Source organism: Rhinolophus sinicus, linkage group LG09 (assembly GCF_036562045.2).
Source record: "Rhinolophus sinicus isolate RSC01 linkage group LG09, ASM3656204v1, whole genome shotgun sequence".
NCBI lineage: Eukaryota > Metazoa > Chordata > Mammalia > Chiroptera > Rhinolophidae > Rhinolophus > Rhinolophus sinicus.
In genome coordinates this window covers 424,202-443,105 of record NC_133758.1, presented here as the reverse complement: position 1 = coordinate 443,105, position 18,904 = coordinate 424,202, and the positions used below count along the sequence as shown (strand labels likewise).

The following is an 18,904-nucleotide window of genomic DNA, read 5'->3' as shown; positions in this document are numbered from 1 at the left end:
CCCCCAGCCGGCAGTTAAGTGCACACGTGTTTATGCCCAAAGGGAGTCTGTTGGGGTGGCTTCGTGTTGGGCGTGCAGACCCTGGCCATGTTGTAAGAAGGGGCAGCACGTTGCTGGTGAGGGTTAGGTGTGGAGCAGCTGCGGACGTAAGGGTGACGTCTGAGAGACAGGGCCCTGTCTGGCTGTGTCGCTGGAGAGACTGGCAGGGGTAGGGCCCAGTCCGATGGCTTTAGGCTGCGTCTACTGTCCACCCCCTTTTGGTGAGAATGTGGGTCCTGATGCTGCCATTAGGTGTCAGATATCGTGGTTCCTGTGTGCACCCCTGGTGCCCCCAGCACAGGTGGGGCTATGCAGACACTTTCCCAGAAGGAACCCTAGGGAGCAGACTCACGTGGGAGCTAATGCCAGTGCCAGGGGCTAGACAGGCCATCGATGGCAGACACCGATGGCCGAGCAGGCTGACAGCAGCTCTTCTTGCCCACCGATGGCGTCTGCTGGGCCTCTGGCCAGGGCCGCATGGCAGGTAGATGATGCTGCAGTGCTTCCCGGCAGCTTGTTTGGGCTGCGACACCTGTAGCGTCGCGAGGAGCAGACAGCGTAAGAGGACACGTTATGAAAGAGAGGAGTCGGGCCTTGTGCCTGGCTGAGAATCCAGCGCTACGCGTAGTCAGAACCCACGACGGCCTTAATTTAATCTGCCAATCACCAACTCTGAAAATGACCAAACTCATTTAGAATTTAACCTCTGCCGCTCTGGGCGCCTGCGTTTTACACGGGCGTCTCTCGGATGGGGAGGCTGTTGTTTCACCTGGGCCACCGTTGTTCGTTGGGTGGTTTAGTGACCGTTGTGCACCCCTCCCCTCAGGTCCAGGGTCTCAGGGGCTGACTTTGGCCATTTGCCATTTCTGGGTTTACACCGTGCTGGGAACAGGCGTCCGAGTCCGGCTGGGGCCGTGCCTGGGGCCCGCGAGCTGCCCCACAGAGCTAGCTGTGGGGACTGTCCTGAAGGCTGTCGCAGGCCACTCGGGACAGGCTGTCGTTCACGCTGCTGGAGTGGAGGCCGCCTCAGACGCTCGACTTGCCAGTGTGAAGTGAGAGGGCGGCAGCTCTGTTTTCTCTTAGACATGAGGACGTTGTCTGGGTCTTGGCAGCCCCAGGTCCAGAGTGTCACCTGCCGGTCTGTGGACCTAGAAACACGGGGTCGGGGGGGCTGCACCAGGGAGGTTGGACCCAGCAGGGCTGGCGACCCCGAGGCTGGGCTGCTCCCTGGCAGGGGCCCTGTCACTGGTGTGTCGATTGGGACGTCATGGAAAGATCCTGGGGCGGGGCCTTTCCCAGGTGCCACCTGACAAAGCCAAGTGCTTTTCCACACACTCTCAGACGTGGGGCCCACAGACACGCGGAGCCTTGGGCGCACCCAGCAGTCCTGGGTGCCCGAGCCAAGTGTGTGCCACCCCCAGGGTCCTGGGCCTCTGCGACAAGGGACGAGCACGTGGAGAATCTACACACCCACCACGGGGGAGACAAGCTCTGCCAGACACAGCCGTACCCTCTAGAGCTGTGTGCTCCTCCCAGGGAAGCACAACCGCTGGGCTGGACCGCCATGTGACCGCCATGGGACAGAAAATCCACCCCTGGGAACAGCCAGCTCCTGACTCTTCTGCCCCCAGTGGCACTTGTCTCTGGACCACAGTTCCACCGGGACGCTAGCCCCTTGTCCTGCACCCTGACCAGCAGCGCTCACTCGAAACAGAGAGCGCCCTTCCCCAGCAGCGAGCGTGACCGTGGCACGGGGCAGGCCAGGCGCCCGGCCCCTCTTGGCAGCGAGCAGAGCCCTACAGGGTGTCAGGGTGGCTGATGAGAAGCTGCCCAGCTCCCCACGGCCAGCCGGTGGGAAGGCTGCCTCGGCTTGCTGCTCTCCCCTGGGCACTCCCACCCCCGCCAGCACTGCCAGGTCAGAGGCGCTGGACTCTGCCCGTCCCAGAACGCTGGGGACGCCGGGCCCCAGGGCAGAAGCCGTGTGTCCTCCTTGCAACCTGAAGACCTCACAGACCCACCATGGTTCTGCCTGCAGGTCAGGGTGGAGGCCTCTTAACTACTTCTGCGGTCAGCACCTCCCAGGATCCAGTCACCCTGAAACACGCACCCCCTACTTGGTGCACGAGAACACCTCAGAGATGGGCCAAGCCAGGAGAGTACTGGCTGGGAGCAACCAGCAAGCCAAGCCAGCCAAGAGAGCGCAGTCCCGCTGGGAATCCCCACAACGGAAAGCTCAGGCTGGAGATTCTGAGTTACACGCCTGGAACCGTTCTCACCATCGAGCCTGGTGTCGTCTTCAAGTGAGAGACGAGGCACTCGGCCCAGAGCAGTGGCCACGCAAAGCCGTCTTCACCCAGCCGCTGGGGGACCAGACACCTGCCATACTGGAGAGCCGGCGAGCACACTTGCTGCTCAAGACCTTCCTTAAATGTTTTCTCCCCAAACGTAGACAGGCTTTCGTTTACTTAAGGAGGAGGCTGGGCCTAGGCTGCGGTCTCGTGTCTGTGCTGGGGCCACACACAGGCCCAAAGGCCTTGACTGCAGGGGCGTCCCCGCCGCCAGCACCCTCCCCCCCAGCACACAGGATTAGCGGGCCTGATGACAGCTCGTCCACACTGCACTCACCAGAAGCAGAGTGGGCATCTGTGTGAATTTAAGTGTGCTGCTACTCCTGTCACTCTCAGCAGTGGCCACTGAGAGGTCTTGTCTGTCAATGGGCGCATGAGGCATGAAACCAGAGAGGAAACGGGGCCACAGGAAGTGAGCGAGGGCCGGTGGGCCCAGGGTCAAGATGGAGCCGGGCTGAGGCTGACAGCCGGCTGTCTTCCCCACGCGCCCTGCAGGCACGGAGGTGCCCGGTCCGTCCGCCTGCGCCCACAGCAGCGTTCTCCATCTGCCTGGCCTCCCGAGCCGGCCTGACTCCGCCTGCTCTGTCCGCGTCCCCGCGAGGACAGACGGGACATTCCAGAAGCTGGATCCCTGGCTGGCTGCTGTTTCCACACAACTCCTCCTTTGGGAGCGGAAACCAGGGGGCGGGACGGGGAGGTGGCATCTCGCCCGCGTGAAAGCGGTTTCCGTTCCTCGTGGTTAAAGGCTTCTCTCCGGCCGCGCAGCCACTTACGTTTCCATTGGATCTTTACCGACCCCTCAACGCCATCTTACTGTGTGTTCAACTGCACCGAATGTGCAGACGTTTGTCAGACGGGGTGTCAGTAGCAGCAGAAATGCACTAGTACATCCAAGTTAAAATTTTCGCTTTGATTACTACAAATCCATGGGCCCTTGGGTCCAGAGCTTCCACTGCAGTTTGCAAATGGATTTTTATAGCACATTAGTGCTGGGGGAGAGTCCAAGGAAAATAGTCTCTCAGTATTAGAACCAGCTGCAGTTTTCCGGAGCCCATGACTCACGCCCTTTTCTTTAATTGGGTGGGAGGACCAGGCTGGAGACAGACACAGGGACTCAGTCAGGACGCTGTTTGTTTTCGGAGGGTGTTCTGCCACAGCCCGCCCGTCGCACCCATGGGCAGCCTGTGTTTATTTAACTTTTTTTCCTTCTCACAGTTCCAATCATAAAAACAGAGCCCACTGATGACTACGAACCTGCCCTGACCTGTGGACCAATGAGCCAGGGCCTGAGCCCACTCCCCACGCCGTGCTACGGCCAGCAGCTCACCGTGCCGCCCGACCCGGGGTCCTGCCTCGTGGCTGGCTTCCCGCCCTGTCCGCAGACAAGCGTCATGATGTCGCCGCCACCCAGTGCCAGCCCGAAGCTCCACAGTCTTTCTTCCGCGCCCCACAGCAAGGGCATGGCCAGCCCCAGCCTCAGTCCCCTCGGACTTCAGCGGCCAGCCGGAGGGGTCCTCGCTGGTCAGGAGGCGCCAAGACCCGTGGGGGCGCACCCCGGCTCCCCCCAGCAGCCGCCCCCTGCTCTGCTGCAGCCACAGGTGAGTCCACAGCTGAGCAGTAGCTGTTCCCCGGGTCGCCAGCCAGCAGTCTGTCCCAACAGCCCCTCCTCTCCACTACCGTCCGGTACCCAAGAGCCGACCTGTTTGCAGTCCTGCAGCCCAACCCGCCCACCCGGGATGGGCCACCAGCAGCACCAACTGCCGAAAGTTCCGGAAAAAGAGTCTGCAGCCACCGGGCCTCTGCCGCTGCCCGAGGCGCGTGAGGACAGTAATCATAGTCTGGCCCCCATCCCCGTATCGGTCAAGCGAGAGCCTCAAGACTTGGACCAGCTGTACCTGGACGACGGTAAGTGCCCGCGGCCACAGGTGCGCTCAGCCTGGCGCCGTGTGGAGTGCGTGACGGAGGGGTGTGCGAGCTCCCGCCAGGCGGAGGAGAGCACCCTGTGGTGTCTGTAGGGGCGCCGCTGCTGCTGTTGGCGGCTCCTTCACAGTGGGCAGTGTCAGCCACACGCCGCGTGGCTCTCTCTGCTCCGTCACCTCAGCCACCGGTCCCGGCGGGTGCCTGTGACTGTAGACCTTCAGGGAACATTGTCCTGGCCACACCAGCCAAAACCTCAGGATGCCCAGGTGTGCGGGCCAGACCCCACTAAGCGCTGCCTAACGCGAGCGGAGACGTCCCCTTAGGAGACCAGCCGCCTGGGAGCCTGGCTTCAGGACCAGCGAGCTGAGAGCTCCCTTAGTTGAGTGAACAATTCTAAGCAAAATGGCTTAGCTGATAGTGGTGAACATTCTGCTTGTACCGCTGTGTGAAGTCCTTAAGTGCTGTAACGGTCTTGTCAGGAGCTCGATGAAAAGACAAGAACAGGGTGGCTTCTGCACCCCCATGTGTGGGGTCTTCTCCCCAGCACAGCACATGGTGCTCTCTGTGCAGAGACGTCACCGGACATGGTACGTTTAGTGTGATTGGGAAGGGACACCTGTCAGCGGCAGGCTAAGAGGTGTAAGGATTTGAATACCAAGGTCTTTCTGTAAAATGAGAACACAGATGCCTGTTGTTACTCTCAGCGTGTTTATGGTAACGAGTCGCCCTTTCCGTGGGGACGAGGCGCGGCTCCCCTGAGTGACAGCCGGCTGCTGCCTGCACCTGGATTACTGGACTCGGTGGCACCTGCTCACAGTGGGTGCTTCCTGGGCCACATGTGGACTGTTGGTGTGGGAGCCAGACCACCTTCCCCACGTGCGAGTTGTTTCCCAGACCGAGGTACAAACATGCCGGGAGCAGATGCCACCGGACTCAGGGGCCCTAGACCCTGGGCCTCCAGGTAGAGGCCTCGGAGCCTCTGTTAGCCGTTTTCCCCAAAAATAACAGCCGAAAGTCACAGGCCTTTTCCTGCCCACGACAGGTGTGTCAGTAAATGTCATGGTTTCTCCACCTTTGCGTCTGTGAGTTTCTCAGCGGCCCTTTTAGTCCCAGGGATCCTTTCAGAGAGCAGTCACTTCTGCAGCTGCTGTCCCACAGTGGGGGACATGACCCTGTGCACTCCAGGTGGGGGCAGGCCAGCCTGGAAACAGGTGCCTTTAGGGCTGAAATCCTGGCCGCAGCCACTAAACACCAGTGTCGCCCTAGGCTGGACAAACGTCCCAAGGTTCCGGGTTTCACAGATTCCCATCTGCTCGGGCAAGAACGGCCCCAAACGCTCCTGCTCATTCCTCGTGCCACCTTTGCGCTTTCAGATAACTCTGCTCCGTAGCTGTTGAGCCCTTCAGGCCCTTTGTAGTTTGGCTCTGGGCTTGCCTTCCTCCCACCCTCGGAGCACAGGCCCCAAGGCCACTTCCAGGATTCAGGGCCTCTTCCCTCAGGGCCACACTGCGTCCACAGCTGCCTTTGGCACCTGAGGAGGGTGTCACGACCCAGGAGGTGGTGCCACGTTCCTGTGGACATTCCATTCTAGGGTCAGGTTTCATCGAACCTGTCCCCCTGAGCTCACGTTAGGTCCACGGCCACGGTCAGGACGAGGAGGCCATGTTTCTGGGCGCCTGCTGGGCGCACGTGGAGCCAGTGGGCCATGCCTCCCTCCCAGCTTCCGGCCAAGGCTGGACGCTCCTGTTGTCTGCCCCTCACTTGTCTCAGAGATTCTGGTACAGTCCAGCTGGAGGCTGGGAGACAGGAGGCCACTCACCTCCTCCCTGTCCTGCACAAGCCTCCCTGCTTCCAGGCCAGGCTGGACGAGTGGGCAGTGTGTCCCGTGGCCAGTGTGGCCTGTTGGGGGTGGAGGGTGTGCAGGGAGTGTGCTCCCAGTGGACTCGAGTGCTGCTGTTGCCCCTCGAGAGGTGCCAGTGTGGGGGGTGTGGGGGCACTCGGTGCCTGGTTCCGTGCCAGCATCTGGGCCCCTGTGGACTTGGTTCACTTAGGTCAAAGCTGAGTAAGACGGTCCAGGCTGAAGCCTCTTGTGTAGGGGGCGGGAGGGGGATTGTCACATGTGCTGAGCTCATGGCCCAGCCCCCACGGTGCAGCCTCTGCCGGCTGTCCCTGCCCCGTCAGCCTGGCGGGCGCCCCGAACAGCCAAAGCTCAGGACTCTCTCCCTGCGAGACAGTGGCACCCGTCCTGCTTCTCTGGGTGCCACACCCTCCTGGCACCTCCGATAGGCGCGCGGCCCTGCCCCTCCCTGTCACGCTCCCCCGCTGACACCAGGCTCCAGTCCTGGAGGTCCTACCTGAAAGCACCTGTGTCCTCTACTTCGGGGTCCCCACGTCTCTCACCTACATTGTACGGTTGCTTTCTGACAGGACGTCACTTCTTCATGTTTCCCCCAGAATATTCTGCCTCGCTCTCCCTGTGACCAGAGTTTTCTCTCCTAAACACGGAAGTAATTGCGTCACTTCCTGTCCTAACCCCCTGCCCTGGCTTCGACATGCCCTCCCCTGGCAGCAGCCGTCGTCATTTGTCGCCAGGTCCTACCCGTGGTCCTGTGGCCCAGCCCAGGGGGCTCCATCCTAGGCCAAATTTAGGGGTCTTATTCCCACTAAGTCTCCACGGAGCCAGGCCAGTTATAAACACAGCTGTTCAGTTTCCACCATGAGAGCACAGCGATGTTCATTTTGGGGGTCAGGTAAGTGGGCCAGAGGCCTCCCTAGAAAGCATTCAGTGCGTTTGTATAAATATGCACATTTTTCGTGCACCCACCCCCATACGTGACACTTGGTTGCTGGTCCTCAGCTAAAACTACACTGGGAAAGCCTGGGGCTCCTTAAGAGCGTTGGACTTGGGCCCCTTCCAGACAAACCCTGATCTGCCCCCTTGGCCCTTCCAGAGCTGACCCCACCTGGGCGCCCGGCTGAGGGCTGGAGCGTGTCCCCACACACAGGCCTGTGACCTGTGGGAGGTCGCTGCTGACAGTGAGGCCGTGGGTTCTGTCCGGTCTGGGTGCCCATCTCTGTCAGGAAAGCCCGTGGAGTGTTTATTGCTCTGTCTGGAGGCTGATGTCTCCCAGAGTCCACAGGCGCTTGGAGTACGGGATGGACCTGCCTCTTCCCAGAAGTCTCGGGATGGTCTCGGCTGTGTGGTGGGCATGAGGGCAAATCACCCGTGTCTTGCGAGAGTGCAGGCGAACCGTCCGCCAGGAGTCAGGGCTGCTGGAAGGGTCTTTGTACCAAACTCGAGTCCTCAGAGCCTGAACCCACTCTCGTAAGAGCAGCCACGGCTGTGCTGCTCACACACCCCCACCCCTACTGCTGGTGCAGAATCCAGGCCGCGTCCCAAGCACAGAGCCCCCAGCCTCCATTCCAAGTCCTGAGGGTGTTTAGTGCACTGGTGCCTCCTTGGCGGGGAGGGTGGGAGAGAGTGAGGTGGGTGTGGGTCTCGGTCGGATGCTTCCGTATCGCTTGGAGGACCAGTCAGCACACGAAACCTGACACTTTGCTGCCCCCATTTTAATATCCGACATAACTGAAGTTTTGAAGAGGAATTTGTCCGACAGGGGCACCGTGAGAACTCCTTGTTGTGGGTAGAGGAAGGTTGTGGAGGATGCCCGTCCACTGTTGTGTGCCTGGTGTGTTGGAGCTCAGCCCCGGGCCAGGCGGGGTGCTGCCTCGGTGGGGCTGCGCTCGGGCGCTGAGGGGACTCGGACAGCGTGGCCGCCTTTGCCAGGACGGGGTCTGAAGCAGATCTCCTGCTGGTGCTACTGCTGAGGGCACCTCGGAGAACAGTGCTTACGTAACCTTTGGAGTTGTAACACCTTATTGTGCTCTGATTTCTCAACCCAGTTATATTCCGTCTTCCCTCACCCGCACCCGGCTTAGTTTTAATTAAGTGAGCTCAGAGGAGTTTCCTTTCAGTATGCATTTTGCTTCATGTCACCGTGTCTCTTGCCACAGTGCAAGGCAGTGCAGAATTCCCGGCCTCTGCAGGGTCACAAGTTTGGACCCGGGCCCTGGTGGCGTGGGGTGGTGGTCAGGACTTGCTCCAGGGCCTCCGGGCCCCTGCGTGTCTGGGTTGGAATGTACAGCCAAACCCAGGAAGGCGCATGGCAGAGAAAATGGAAACAACAGCAAGAAAACTAAGTCAGACAATTAAATGCCATTCATTGCAGGCAGCCTTGCATTAAGAGGCAGGCACTGAATCGTCACTGCTTCACAGACAGGGAGAGGTGGGCAGCTGAACCGACCGGCTCATCAAGGGGAGCGCGTTAGGCGGTGGGGTCGGTGGGGTCATGTTCCCTCCATCACATCCCGGGGTCGGCACCTCTGCTTCCTGACTGTCTGTGGCAGGGTCTGCACTCCAGGTGTCCCCCTGCTTTCTTCTCCTCGCGTGTTTCCCTCTCTTATGCCCATGGCCAGGCCCTCACTGTCCTCCAGGTGGGCCCAAGTGCTGCGATTTATAGCACTGAACCCAACCACATGTCACTTAGGGGAGTGCAGAGACAGTTGAGTGTGGGGTGGGCCGTTCCCAGGGTGACAGATAAGTCAGGAAGCCCAGTCATGTCCCCCTGGCCTGACCCTCCAACTGTGTTTCTCAACCACCAGGAAGCCAGCAGCTCGGTGTGGGGTCCTCACAGCCGCTCCTGACGCTCAGGGAGGAATTACAAGAAGCTCATCTCACATGCGAACCGGTGTTTTACCGTGTTTCCCCAAAAATAAGAGCAGGTCTTATATTAAGTTTTGCTCCAAAAGACGCATTAGGGTTTATGTTCAGGGGATGTCATCCTGAGAAATCATGCTAGGGCTTCTTTTCTACTAGGTCTTATTTTCGGGGAAACACAGTATTTGGGCTTTGTTTCCGTTTCTAGGAACGTGGAATTAAGAAGGCGATAATCGGATACTAGGGCACGTGCCAGTGATTTGGGGCATTGGGGGACATAAACGGTCATTACCTGCATTATTTAGAGACCAACAAGGGGGTTTCTGCCTGCTGGGTGACACTCCAGGACCTGAAAGGTTAATGCACTTTCCACATTTCCCCCTGTGAACTGGCCCCAAAGGGAATCCCAGCTTGTTTAGGATTTCTTTGTGTTTTGCTTGTTTCTCAGGTTTTGTTTCAAAGGTAATTGGCCCACAAGTAAATTTCAATTATAGTCTGTTCTTGGTTCAACAATATTCATAAGATTTAGGCCATCGATTTAGACCTCAATCATGGTAGAACAACAAGAGTACCTTTTTCAAAGATTAGTTTTACGAACCTCATGTTATTTTAAATGTAGGTTTAATAAAACACTCACAAAGGCTTTTCATGAGCCATGTCTCTGATAGGCCTTCTGCGAACTGCCCTGTAGAGAGCTGTCTGTGCGGCCACACTTCTCTGGGAGGGGACTGTCCTTGGGCTGACGGACGTGTAAAAGTGGGCAGCTCGCCCGCCACACGCATGCACATGCATAACTGTTTATGTGTCAGGGGATGCGCTCCCATTTACATGCACTTGCCGGGAGCGTGTTTGCAATATCCCTGAACCCACAGCGTGTGCTCCAGCGTGTGTGAAGGGGACCTGCACCAACACAACTGTTCTGACACTGAGCGCCTCCTTCGAGCTTGCAGCTGAAGCCCTTGCCCCCAAGGCCTTGGCTTGTCTGCCGCTGTAGCCCCCTGTTGTCACCTCGCCCTCCCTGAGGCCTCCGCCACAATCGGCCCTTTCAGGTCCCCCCAGGAGGTCTCGGGTTTCCAGAGCTCTAGATGTCATTAAAACAACAAGCAGGTGGACCAGGCAGCCAGGACCCCGTCCGCCCCAGTCTGGGCCGAGCCCCCTCTCCCCTCCCCTTTTTTCCTGAGCTTAAGCTGCTTGGGGAGACAACAAAAGGCTTTCCTCATGGAAAGTTTTACGAACCTGGCACATGCCCAAGTCTGAGGCCTTCCCCAGCCCAACGCTGATTGAAAGGGTCTGTATGACGGCGATCAAACACGCGGCCTCGTTAATACTGCGGACTGAGGCTCCCATGTGACGCGTCGGGTGATGGAGTCCGCCATGAAATAGTCCATTAGGGTCTTTCCTTAATGCACGTGGACTCTGCATGGCAGTGTCGAGGCATGAAAATTACACCACGCCCCCCAGCATGGGGACTGCCGTGAGTGTCTGGACCAGCGGTTTACATGCAAGTTGCCCCACACTCTGCGGGGGGTCTGCTGGGGGCAGACGTGAGCGGTGCGGGTGCAGGCCAGGCCAGCAGCTGCTGCCCTCTAACCGCTGCCTCCCGCGCTGGGACCTCGAGGGGCTGCAGCAGCCTTTCCACAGGCTGTGCCCCACTGGAATGCCAGCATCGACACCGGACGCAGAGCCAAGCTTCTGGGGACTCTGAGCCTCCCACGGGTCAGACAGACGTGCGGACATCAGCCTTCAGTTCTTAGTCTTTGTCTCGATGAGGCTGACTGTCAGCTGGCAGCCACTGGGGCAGTTGATGGGTGTGAGCGGTGTCCTGTGAGTTGCTGGAGGCAGTGACAGGCAGCAGGCTTCTGTGTGTCTCGGACGGCCTCTGACGTCCAGGGTGGCAGCAGGTGCAGATCTGCCCCTGTGTGAAGGAGGAGGTGGGCGGCAGGATGGCTCTAGGTGCCTGCTGAGGCGGCTTCTCTGTAAATAGGGCACTGCAACACCATGGTGGACCCAGCGGGTGCTGGCCGGGCTCTGTAGCTTGTCATGCTGTGACATGAGAGGATCCCCTGTCCCTTCCTTTAGGTGGGGGCTGCTTCTGCTCATAGGACACTGCAGCTTGGGCGTCTGTGGGGTTCTGGCACTTTTCTCAGGTGCTTGGTGTGGGCATTAACTATAAGTGAGGAATGCTTTGAATTGCCCTGAGTTTCTAATCAAAGTCTCGTTCTACAGCACAATTATTTTCTGTGCACTTGAAAGGGAGTTTGCTGGTGTTGCTTTCAGCAAATATTAACCTTCTGCCTTTCTCCCTTAATCATGTGTCTTAATTTATTTCCTTCTTCAGATGGAGACTTGTTTGACATTATTCATTTGAGGGAAAGAAACGGGGGCGGAACAGAAAGAAAGCAAAAGGGGAGGGCAAGAGGTTTTGTGGAACTTGAACAGCCAGTGCCAGTTAGAGCTACTTAGTGCTGAGAAACACTTGTCACCGAGAGGCAAGAGGGAGTGAGAGCTGATGTTCAGATACGAGTGCACGTGTGGGCAACGTGGGGCATGTCTGTGACATGCCATCCCTCGTCACAGGCAAGCTCTGAACAGGAAGGTGCTGGTGTGCGAGCATTTCATGATTGCGACGCGGGGCTTTCTGTGCAGACTCACTGCTTTCCTCCTGCAAAGAGGAGAATGCCGTTCCAGAAGTTCCGAGCGGCTTTTCCTCGTTTCAGACCAGTACACAGTGCTGGCCCTCGCCCTGCGTGTTCTTTCTTTCTTTGACGCTTGTTCGTTTCACTTTTCTTACTCCAGAGTGAGTTCTCTTCACAGACACTTTCATATCTGTGAGCCAGCAAGTAGCATACCGCTGTGCTGTGTCACCAGAGCGTGAAGCCATAAAGCAGTATTTAGAAGCATAATAGCTGCCATCACAGAGCTCAACTGTTGATAGGCCATCAGGGCTTGGCGTCTCTTTGGGGAGAGTGGTGACCAGGGCATGGAGGGCTCTGTCTACATCTGTCAGACGACTGCGTTTGCCCAAGAGCAGCCAGGGCCCTGTAAGTCAAGCCAGGCCCTTGGCTCTGTGCCCCTGGAGCTCCAGGCAGAGAGCCAGCCAGGCACAGACACTTCTGAGTGGGTTCCCGACACATAGTGGATGCACGCACACGTGTGCCTGAGGAGCAGTGAGTGATGGGCCACCGAGGCCATCAGGTCCAGGCAGAGAAGAACATGGGCACCTGTATGTACATACACTGTCTTCCTGCCATCGGAGGTGAAGAAGTTCCCAGTCCAACATGACGCGTCGTTGCCCACAAACAGAAAACGCAGACGGCAGGAAGAGTTGTTGGTGCTGGATGCATGGCCGTCGGTTCTTCCCAAGGTGATCTTTCAAACACATTCTCTCAGTTCACGTAGAACAGTGCTGTGGGGTAGACTGTCAGTGTGAACCCCACCTGCCAGAAAAGGAAACTGAGACTGAGAGCGATGTGCCCTGACTTGCTCAGAATCACAATTAATGAGTGACAGAAGCAGGAACACGACCTTGACCTCACAGTCTGTCTACTCGACTAGGTTCGGCTATTTTGAATGTTTTCCCCCCTAGAGATAAGATGAGCAAAGACGCCTCACAAGTCTAGCTTTCCAGCATGAGGTGGCCTTATAAGCTCAGGAGGGATGTAGTATATATTTTTACTTTGTCAGAAGATGTCTGGTTACTAACTGAGGCACTTTCTGATAAGAAGGGCTAGAGGTAGGTGGGACTTCCAGAAAGCTGGCGAGAGAACCTTGGTGAATTACTTCCCCCAAAAGTAGTAAAGATACTGACAAAACTATCAAATCAATGATTTTACAATCTGGAAATTAACCAAAGAGGAGCAACAAGTGAAAAGCATTTATTCACGAAAAGTGGACCTTGGTAAGAACAGTGGGATCTGTGGTGTTTTAACCTGGAGCCCATCCTGTTGCTTCCCCCTCCCCCGCCCTCACCCCAACGGATCCATGGAGCATAGTGTGCAAAGCCAGCAGCTTCACAGACAGTGAAGGAGACTGGCCTCTCTGGGGCTCCGTTCAAACCCCCTCCCCACAGCACAGTCAGAATTTTGACTGGTCATGAAGCTCCCTGGAAAAGCCACATTCTGTGGCATCATCAAAAATGACAGATGCTGGAATCAGGCCCATTGGAGCTGCCAACACTGTGGTCTCCACTGAAGCAAACTGACCAGACAACTAGATGAGCACAGCAGAGTTTGAAAAGCACTGACATGTTCCTGGAGTTCTAGAAGATGTGCTCAGGAAAGACCTGTAGAAAAGGAGGGTCCCAGTGATTCACCTCTGGCTCCCTTGAGACCCTGCACAAGCAAAAGGGAGATCCAAGGCCGAGTTGTGAATTGCCTACGTACACAGGTCTCCTTGACAAAAGGCGGGAGACTTAACGGCTCAAGGCACTTACAGAAACCTCCCAACTGGCAATCGACTGACTTAAACTATGCTAACCTGAGGACAACCCCTAGGAAGCCACGTGGAAGAATATAAACATGAATTCTTTTTAAGGGGAGACAGAGAATTTAGTGGCCACACACCGCAGAGAATACAGAATCTTCAAAATTAGTACAGGAAAGTCGCTCATCAAATAAGCAGCAACAGGGAGGAAAAAAAGAGACCATAGTAACAGCAAATCATGGGGTGGGGGGGCTGATTCTGCTATAATGTATTATCTGTCATGTTCAGTTTCAACCAAAAAATCATCAGACATGCAGAGAAACATGAAAATATGCCCCGTACATCAGGATAAAAACCAACCCACAGGCAACAGACAATGTCCCAAGAGGGCTCAGGTATTAGACTTAGTAGCAAAAGCTTTACATCAGCTAGTATAGATACTTTCAAAGAACTAAAGGAAACCATGTTTAAAGAATTAAAGGAAAGTATGACAACTGTCTCACCAAATAGAGAATTTCAGTAATGAGATAGAAATATTTTTTTTTTTTTTTAAAGAGCCAAGTAGAAATTCTAGAGTTGAAAAGTACAGTAACTGAAATGAAAAATTCATTAGAGGGTGTGAACAACAAATTAAAAGAATCAACAGGAAAAAAAAAACAGTTTGAAGGAAGATCAATAGATTATCCAGTCTGAGAGTAGAAAGAAAAGAAAAGGGAAGATGAACATGGGGACATCACAAAGTACACAAACATACATGATGGGAATCCAGAAAGAGAGGCGAGAGAAAAGGGCAGGAAAAAATATTTGAAAAAGTAATGGCTGAAGTCTTCCCAATTAGATGAAAAACATTATTCTACACATCCAAAAAGTTAACAAATTCCAAGTAGGAAAGATTCACACCTAGACACACCATAACCAAACTGTCAAAAGTCAAAGAAAATGAGACAGTTCTGAAAGCAGCGAGAGAAAAACAAGTGACCAGGTACATGGATACCTCAGTAAGATTAACAGCTAACTTCCGAGCGATCTTGGAGGCCAGAAGGCAGTGGGATAAAGTTTTCAAAGTGCTGAAACAAAAAGACTGCTGACCAAGAAGTCCGCATGGAGCAAAACTGGCCTTAGGAATAAGGAGACATAAAGCCATTCCCAGAAAAGCAAAGATGCAGAGAACATGTTGCCAGCAGACCTGACCTACAATAAGAACTAAAGAGAGTCCTTCAGGCTGATGGTAACTCAGAGCCACATGAAGAAATAAAAAGCACTGGTAACAAGAATTACGTAGGTAAATAAAAAGAGAGCATAAGCATGTTTCTTCTTCTAATTGATGTAAAAGAAAATATATGACAATAATTACAAAACTGTGCTGATGGGCTTATGATATATAAATATGTCATTTGTATGACAATAATAGCACAAAAGAAGGGATAGGGAAGGAAGCTATAGCAGAACAAAGTTTCTATATATTATTAGAAATAAGTTAGTATTAATCTGAAATTGTTTTAAGTTAAAATGCATATTGTAATCTCTAGAGGAACCACTAAAAAAATAACTAGAATACATACAGTAAATAAAACAAGACCAAGAAGGCATATAAATGATAACGCCAGAAAAATATATATTTAACACAAAAGCAGGTGTTAATGAAAGCTCATAGGACCAACCACAACAGCAAAAAGTCAAAACAAATAGCAAAATGGCAAATGTAAATCCTGCCAGTCAAATTACATTAAATGTAAATGAACTAAACACTCCAATAAAAAGGTGGAGTTTGTGAGACTAGATTCGGGGGGGCAGGAACCCATAGGATCCAAGTCTATGCTGTCTACAAAAGACATACTTTAGATTTAAAAACACAAATAGGTTGAAAGTAAAAGTATGGAAAAGATATGTCACTGCAAATAGTGACCAAAAGAGATCTGGGGTAGCTATACTAATATCAGACAAAATAGTTTTAGGACCCCCCACCCCCTGAAAAAATGTTACTAGAGACAGATGACATTTTGTAATGAGTAGAACAAATTGAGCAGGAAGATATAACAATTATAAATATATTTGCACCTAACAACAAAGCCCCATAATACATGAAACAAAAACTGGCAGAATTAAAGTGATAAATTGAAAAACAATTAAAAAAATAAGAGCTGGAGACTTCAATATCTCACTCTCAATAATGGTTAGGACAACTAACAGAATATCAGCAAGGATATGAAACAATTCAGCAACACCGTAAGCCAGCTTGACTTCAAAGGTGTCTGTAAAACACTCCACAAGTTGCGTGTGTATGGGACGCTCTCCAGGACAGATTTCCTGCCAGGCCATGAAATGAGCCTGGATAAATTTTGAAAGATTAATTCTGGTCACATTTGGAATTAACCTATAGAATCAGCACAAGCCCTACCAAAATTATTCTACACATCCAGAAAGTTCAGATTTTCTTTTTTCCCCAAAACTGACAAAATGATCCAAAAATTTATGTGGAATTTCAAAGATCCAGAAGAGCCAAAACAATTTTGAAAACAAAGAACAAAGTTGGGAGACTCCTACTTCTCGATTTCGAAACTTATGCAAAGCTGCCGTAACCAAGACAGCGTGGTACTGATGTAAGACATCCAGACCCATGGAACAGAATGGAGAGCCCAGAGATACATCCCTATGCTTATGGCCAAGTGATTGTCAACAAAAGTGACAAGTCATTTAATTGAGGCAAAGGATAGATAGCCTTTTAATAAATGGTACTGGAACGATTGGATATCCGCGTGCCAAAAAAAAATAAATGAACTTAGATCCTTACCTCACACCATACAAAAAAAATTAACTGAAATTTGATCATGGAGTTAAATGTAAGAGTTAAAACAGTAAAAGTTAGGAGATAATATATGAGAAAATCCTTAAAACCTTGGATTAGGCGAAGATTTTTTTTAGATGGGACACCAGAAACACAGTCCATAAAATTAAAAATTGGTAATTTAGACCACATCAAAATTCAATATTATTATGCTTCAGAAGATACCGTTAAGAAAAGAAAACAAGCAAGAGACCAGATGGATGTATTTGCAAAACTCATATCTGATAAAGGGTTTGTATCCAGAATACACAAAGAATGTTGTATATCAACAATAATGGCACAGCCTAGTCAGAAATTGGTAAAGGATTTAAATAGACCTTTCTCCAAAGAAGAAATATTAATGGCTGATAAGTACATGAAAAGATACTCAACATTGTTAGTCATAGGAAATGCAAATGAAACACCAATGCAAATGAGAACATTGTGTACCCATTATAGTGATTATGATAGTAAGAGTCAAGAACAGATTTTGGAGAGGATGTGGAGAAATTGGGACCCTTACACATTACTAGTGGGGATGTAAAAGGGTGCAGCCACTTTGGCAATGTCTCAAAAGTTGAACAAAAATTTACCGCAGGACCCGTCGTTCCACTCTTTAGGTGTCTACCCAAGAGAAATGAACACGTGTCCATACAAAAATGCACGCAGATGTGCTCAGCAGCGTTATTCACAACAGCCAAACATTCGAAACAACCTTAACATCCAGCAGCTGGTGATCAGATAGGAAAACTGTGACCTGTTTATGCCACAGGAAGGAATGAGTAAGTCACGCTACGACAGGGACAAACCTGGAAAACGTTACTCTAAGTCAAAAGAGCCAGACACAGGCCACACAGCATATGGTTCCATTTATATGAAAATGTCCAGAAAAAGCCAATCTGCAGAGGCAGTGACTGGCCTGGCATGGGGACATTTCCGAGGACGGCCTGGGCCTGCGTCTCCGGTGCAGCTGAGGGAACCCCCTCCCAGGAGTGCCGAGGGCTGTGCACTCTGTGAGCCTCTGCACGTGCTCCACGCCAGCGGGCAGATGGCGCCTGGAAGCTGGGGGCCGTGTGTGGCACGTACAGTGTCCTCTGCTTGTGGTCCTTGGGGTCCATTCTTAGGGAGTGTCAGGAGAAAATTCTAATTCTGTTTTTGTGTGACACAAGCACCGCACCAGTGATAGCCATTCTCTTAGGGAATGAAAACTGTGTCCTCTTTCCTTCTTGTTTAGCTAAATTCAGGCCATCTTTACGGCATGAGCAGCAGGGAGGTGAACGTGGTGGCCACTGTCTCCACCAGGCAGGGAGGGCACCGTCTGTTGTGACTGTGTCCGTGGGGGTTCTCTGTTACATTAATGCAGGTGGGGCACAAGGAATTTTGAGTCCCTTTACCTTTTTCAGTTTGAATTTTGAAATCAGGTTCTTCTTTCCTTGCAGATTATAAGGTAGACAGTTACACTTAGTAAAGAACAAAGCCAGCCTGCCTCCTTCTGAAACATCCGCCCTTATCAGGCCCTGGGACCCCAACTAATCAGAGCCTGATACTTGGGACAATAGGCCACGTGGGCCAGGCCACTCCCTCCAGCCTGCTCAGCACTGGCTCCCAGAGCCCAGGGGCTACTTTTCTTTTGTTCCAAACAGGGCAGACAGTGCAGGATGCGTCATGGGGCCTGGGGGCCATTATCAGCCCCCAGCCCATCCTCTCTCCCACCCAAGGCGAAGGCTTGCCCAGGACACGGCCCTATCAGGCCCTCACAGCTGCTGATTGTAGAATTTTAGATATGGCAGGAAGCAGGGCCTGGAGGGCAGGGAGCTCAGCCCTCAGCAACATCTCCAAGCGGCTGTGATTTACCCGAGGCCCTGGCTGCAGTCCAGCCCGGTGGGAGGGGGAAGGGAAAGAGCACAGCAGAGACAGTGTCTGGCCTCGCAGACGTAGGGGGGGTTTGCCATCACACCACCACCACCACCACCGTGTAAGCCAGCAGCCTCCTTGCCGCGCTGTGAGGCGGGACCCACAATGGTCAGCGAGCACCCCTTTAGTCTCTGTTTGGCGGCCTTCTCCATCCATCTCCCCATAAAGGGGTGGGTTTTCACTTTCATCCTATGGGTCCCTGCACATGATTTTAACGGGGCTGAGCTTTGTTTGCCCCAGCAGAAGTGAGGTCGGACGTTTTGCATCAAGATGCGTTTGAGGCTGTAGCAGGTCTGTGGGGGACGCGTGCAGCGTCCCCTCATGCTCAGTTCAGTGTATCTGGGAGACGTGCTCTGGGCTGCCCTGTTCCCAGGCGAGGGGCTGCCTGCCGCCTGGACCTGCCCGCTGAGCATTTGTTTTGGATCTGGTTATAGAAAGGGGCACAGATATGACAGTTGCTGCATTAGTGGGCTTGCTGGCATCTACAAGTGTTTAGTGCAAGAAATTACATTTTAGGACATTTCCTCTTAATTAAGGCCCCAGATGAGATTGGTCAGGGAGGGAAATGTACTGAGTCACGTGTCGGGGCGCCGCCGGCCTGGTGGGGAAAGCCTTGCTGTTTGCTGCTCTTGGCGCAGGTCCCCGCTGTCACGGTGTCAAACTTAGAATCGCCTTTTTACGCACTTTCCTTTTTTTTCCACAGTAGCTATTGCCAGCAAG

The 18,904-nt window shown here is 53.3% G+C and overlaps 1 protein-coding gene across 7 annotated transcripts in view; it reads left to right on the top strand.

The window, feature by feature from the left end:
* The window catches only part of NFATC1 (nuclear factor of activated T cells 1), a 105,353-nt gene that overhangs the window by 70,015 nt on the left and 16,434 nt on the right, over window positions 1–18,904 (top strand). For 2 of the 7 annotated variants that reach the window (XM_074339801.1, XM_019715693.2), the window contains exon 9: window positions 3,603–3,985. The exons of 2 other annotated variants lie outside the window; for them this stretch is intronic. In XM_074339801.1, the coding sequence (XP_074195902.1) occupies window positions 3,603–3,985 (383 nt within the window). Of the gene's footprint in view, window positions 1–3,602; window positions 4,293–18,904 lie in introns of all 7 variants that reach the window. 3 more of the 7 variants (XM_074339798.1, XM_074339799.1, XM_074339800.1) reach the window with 2 other exon arrangements.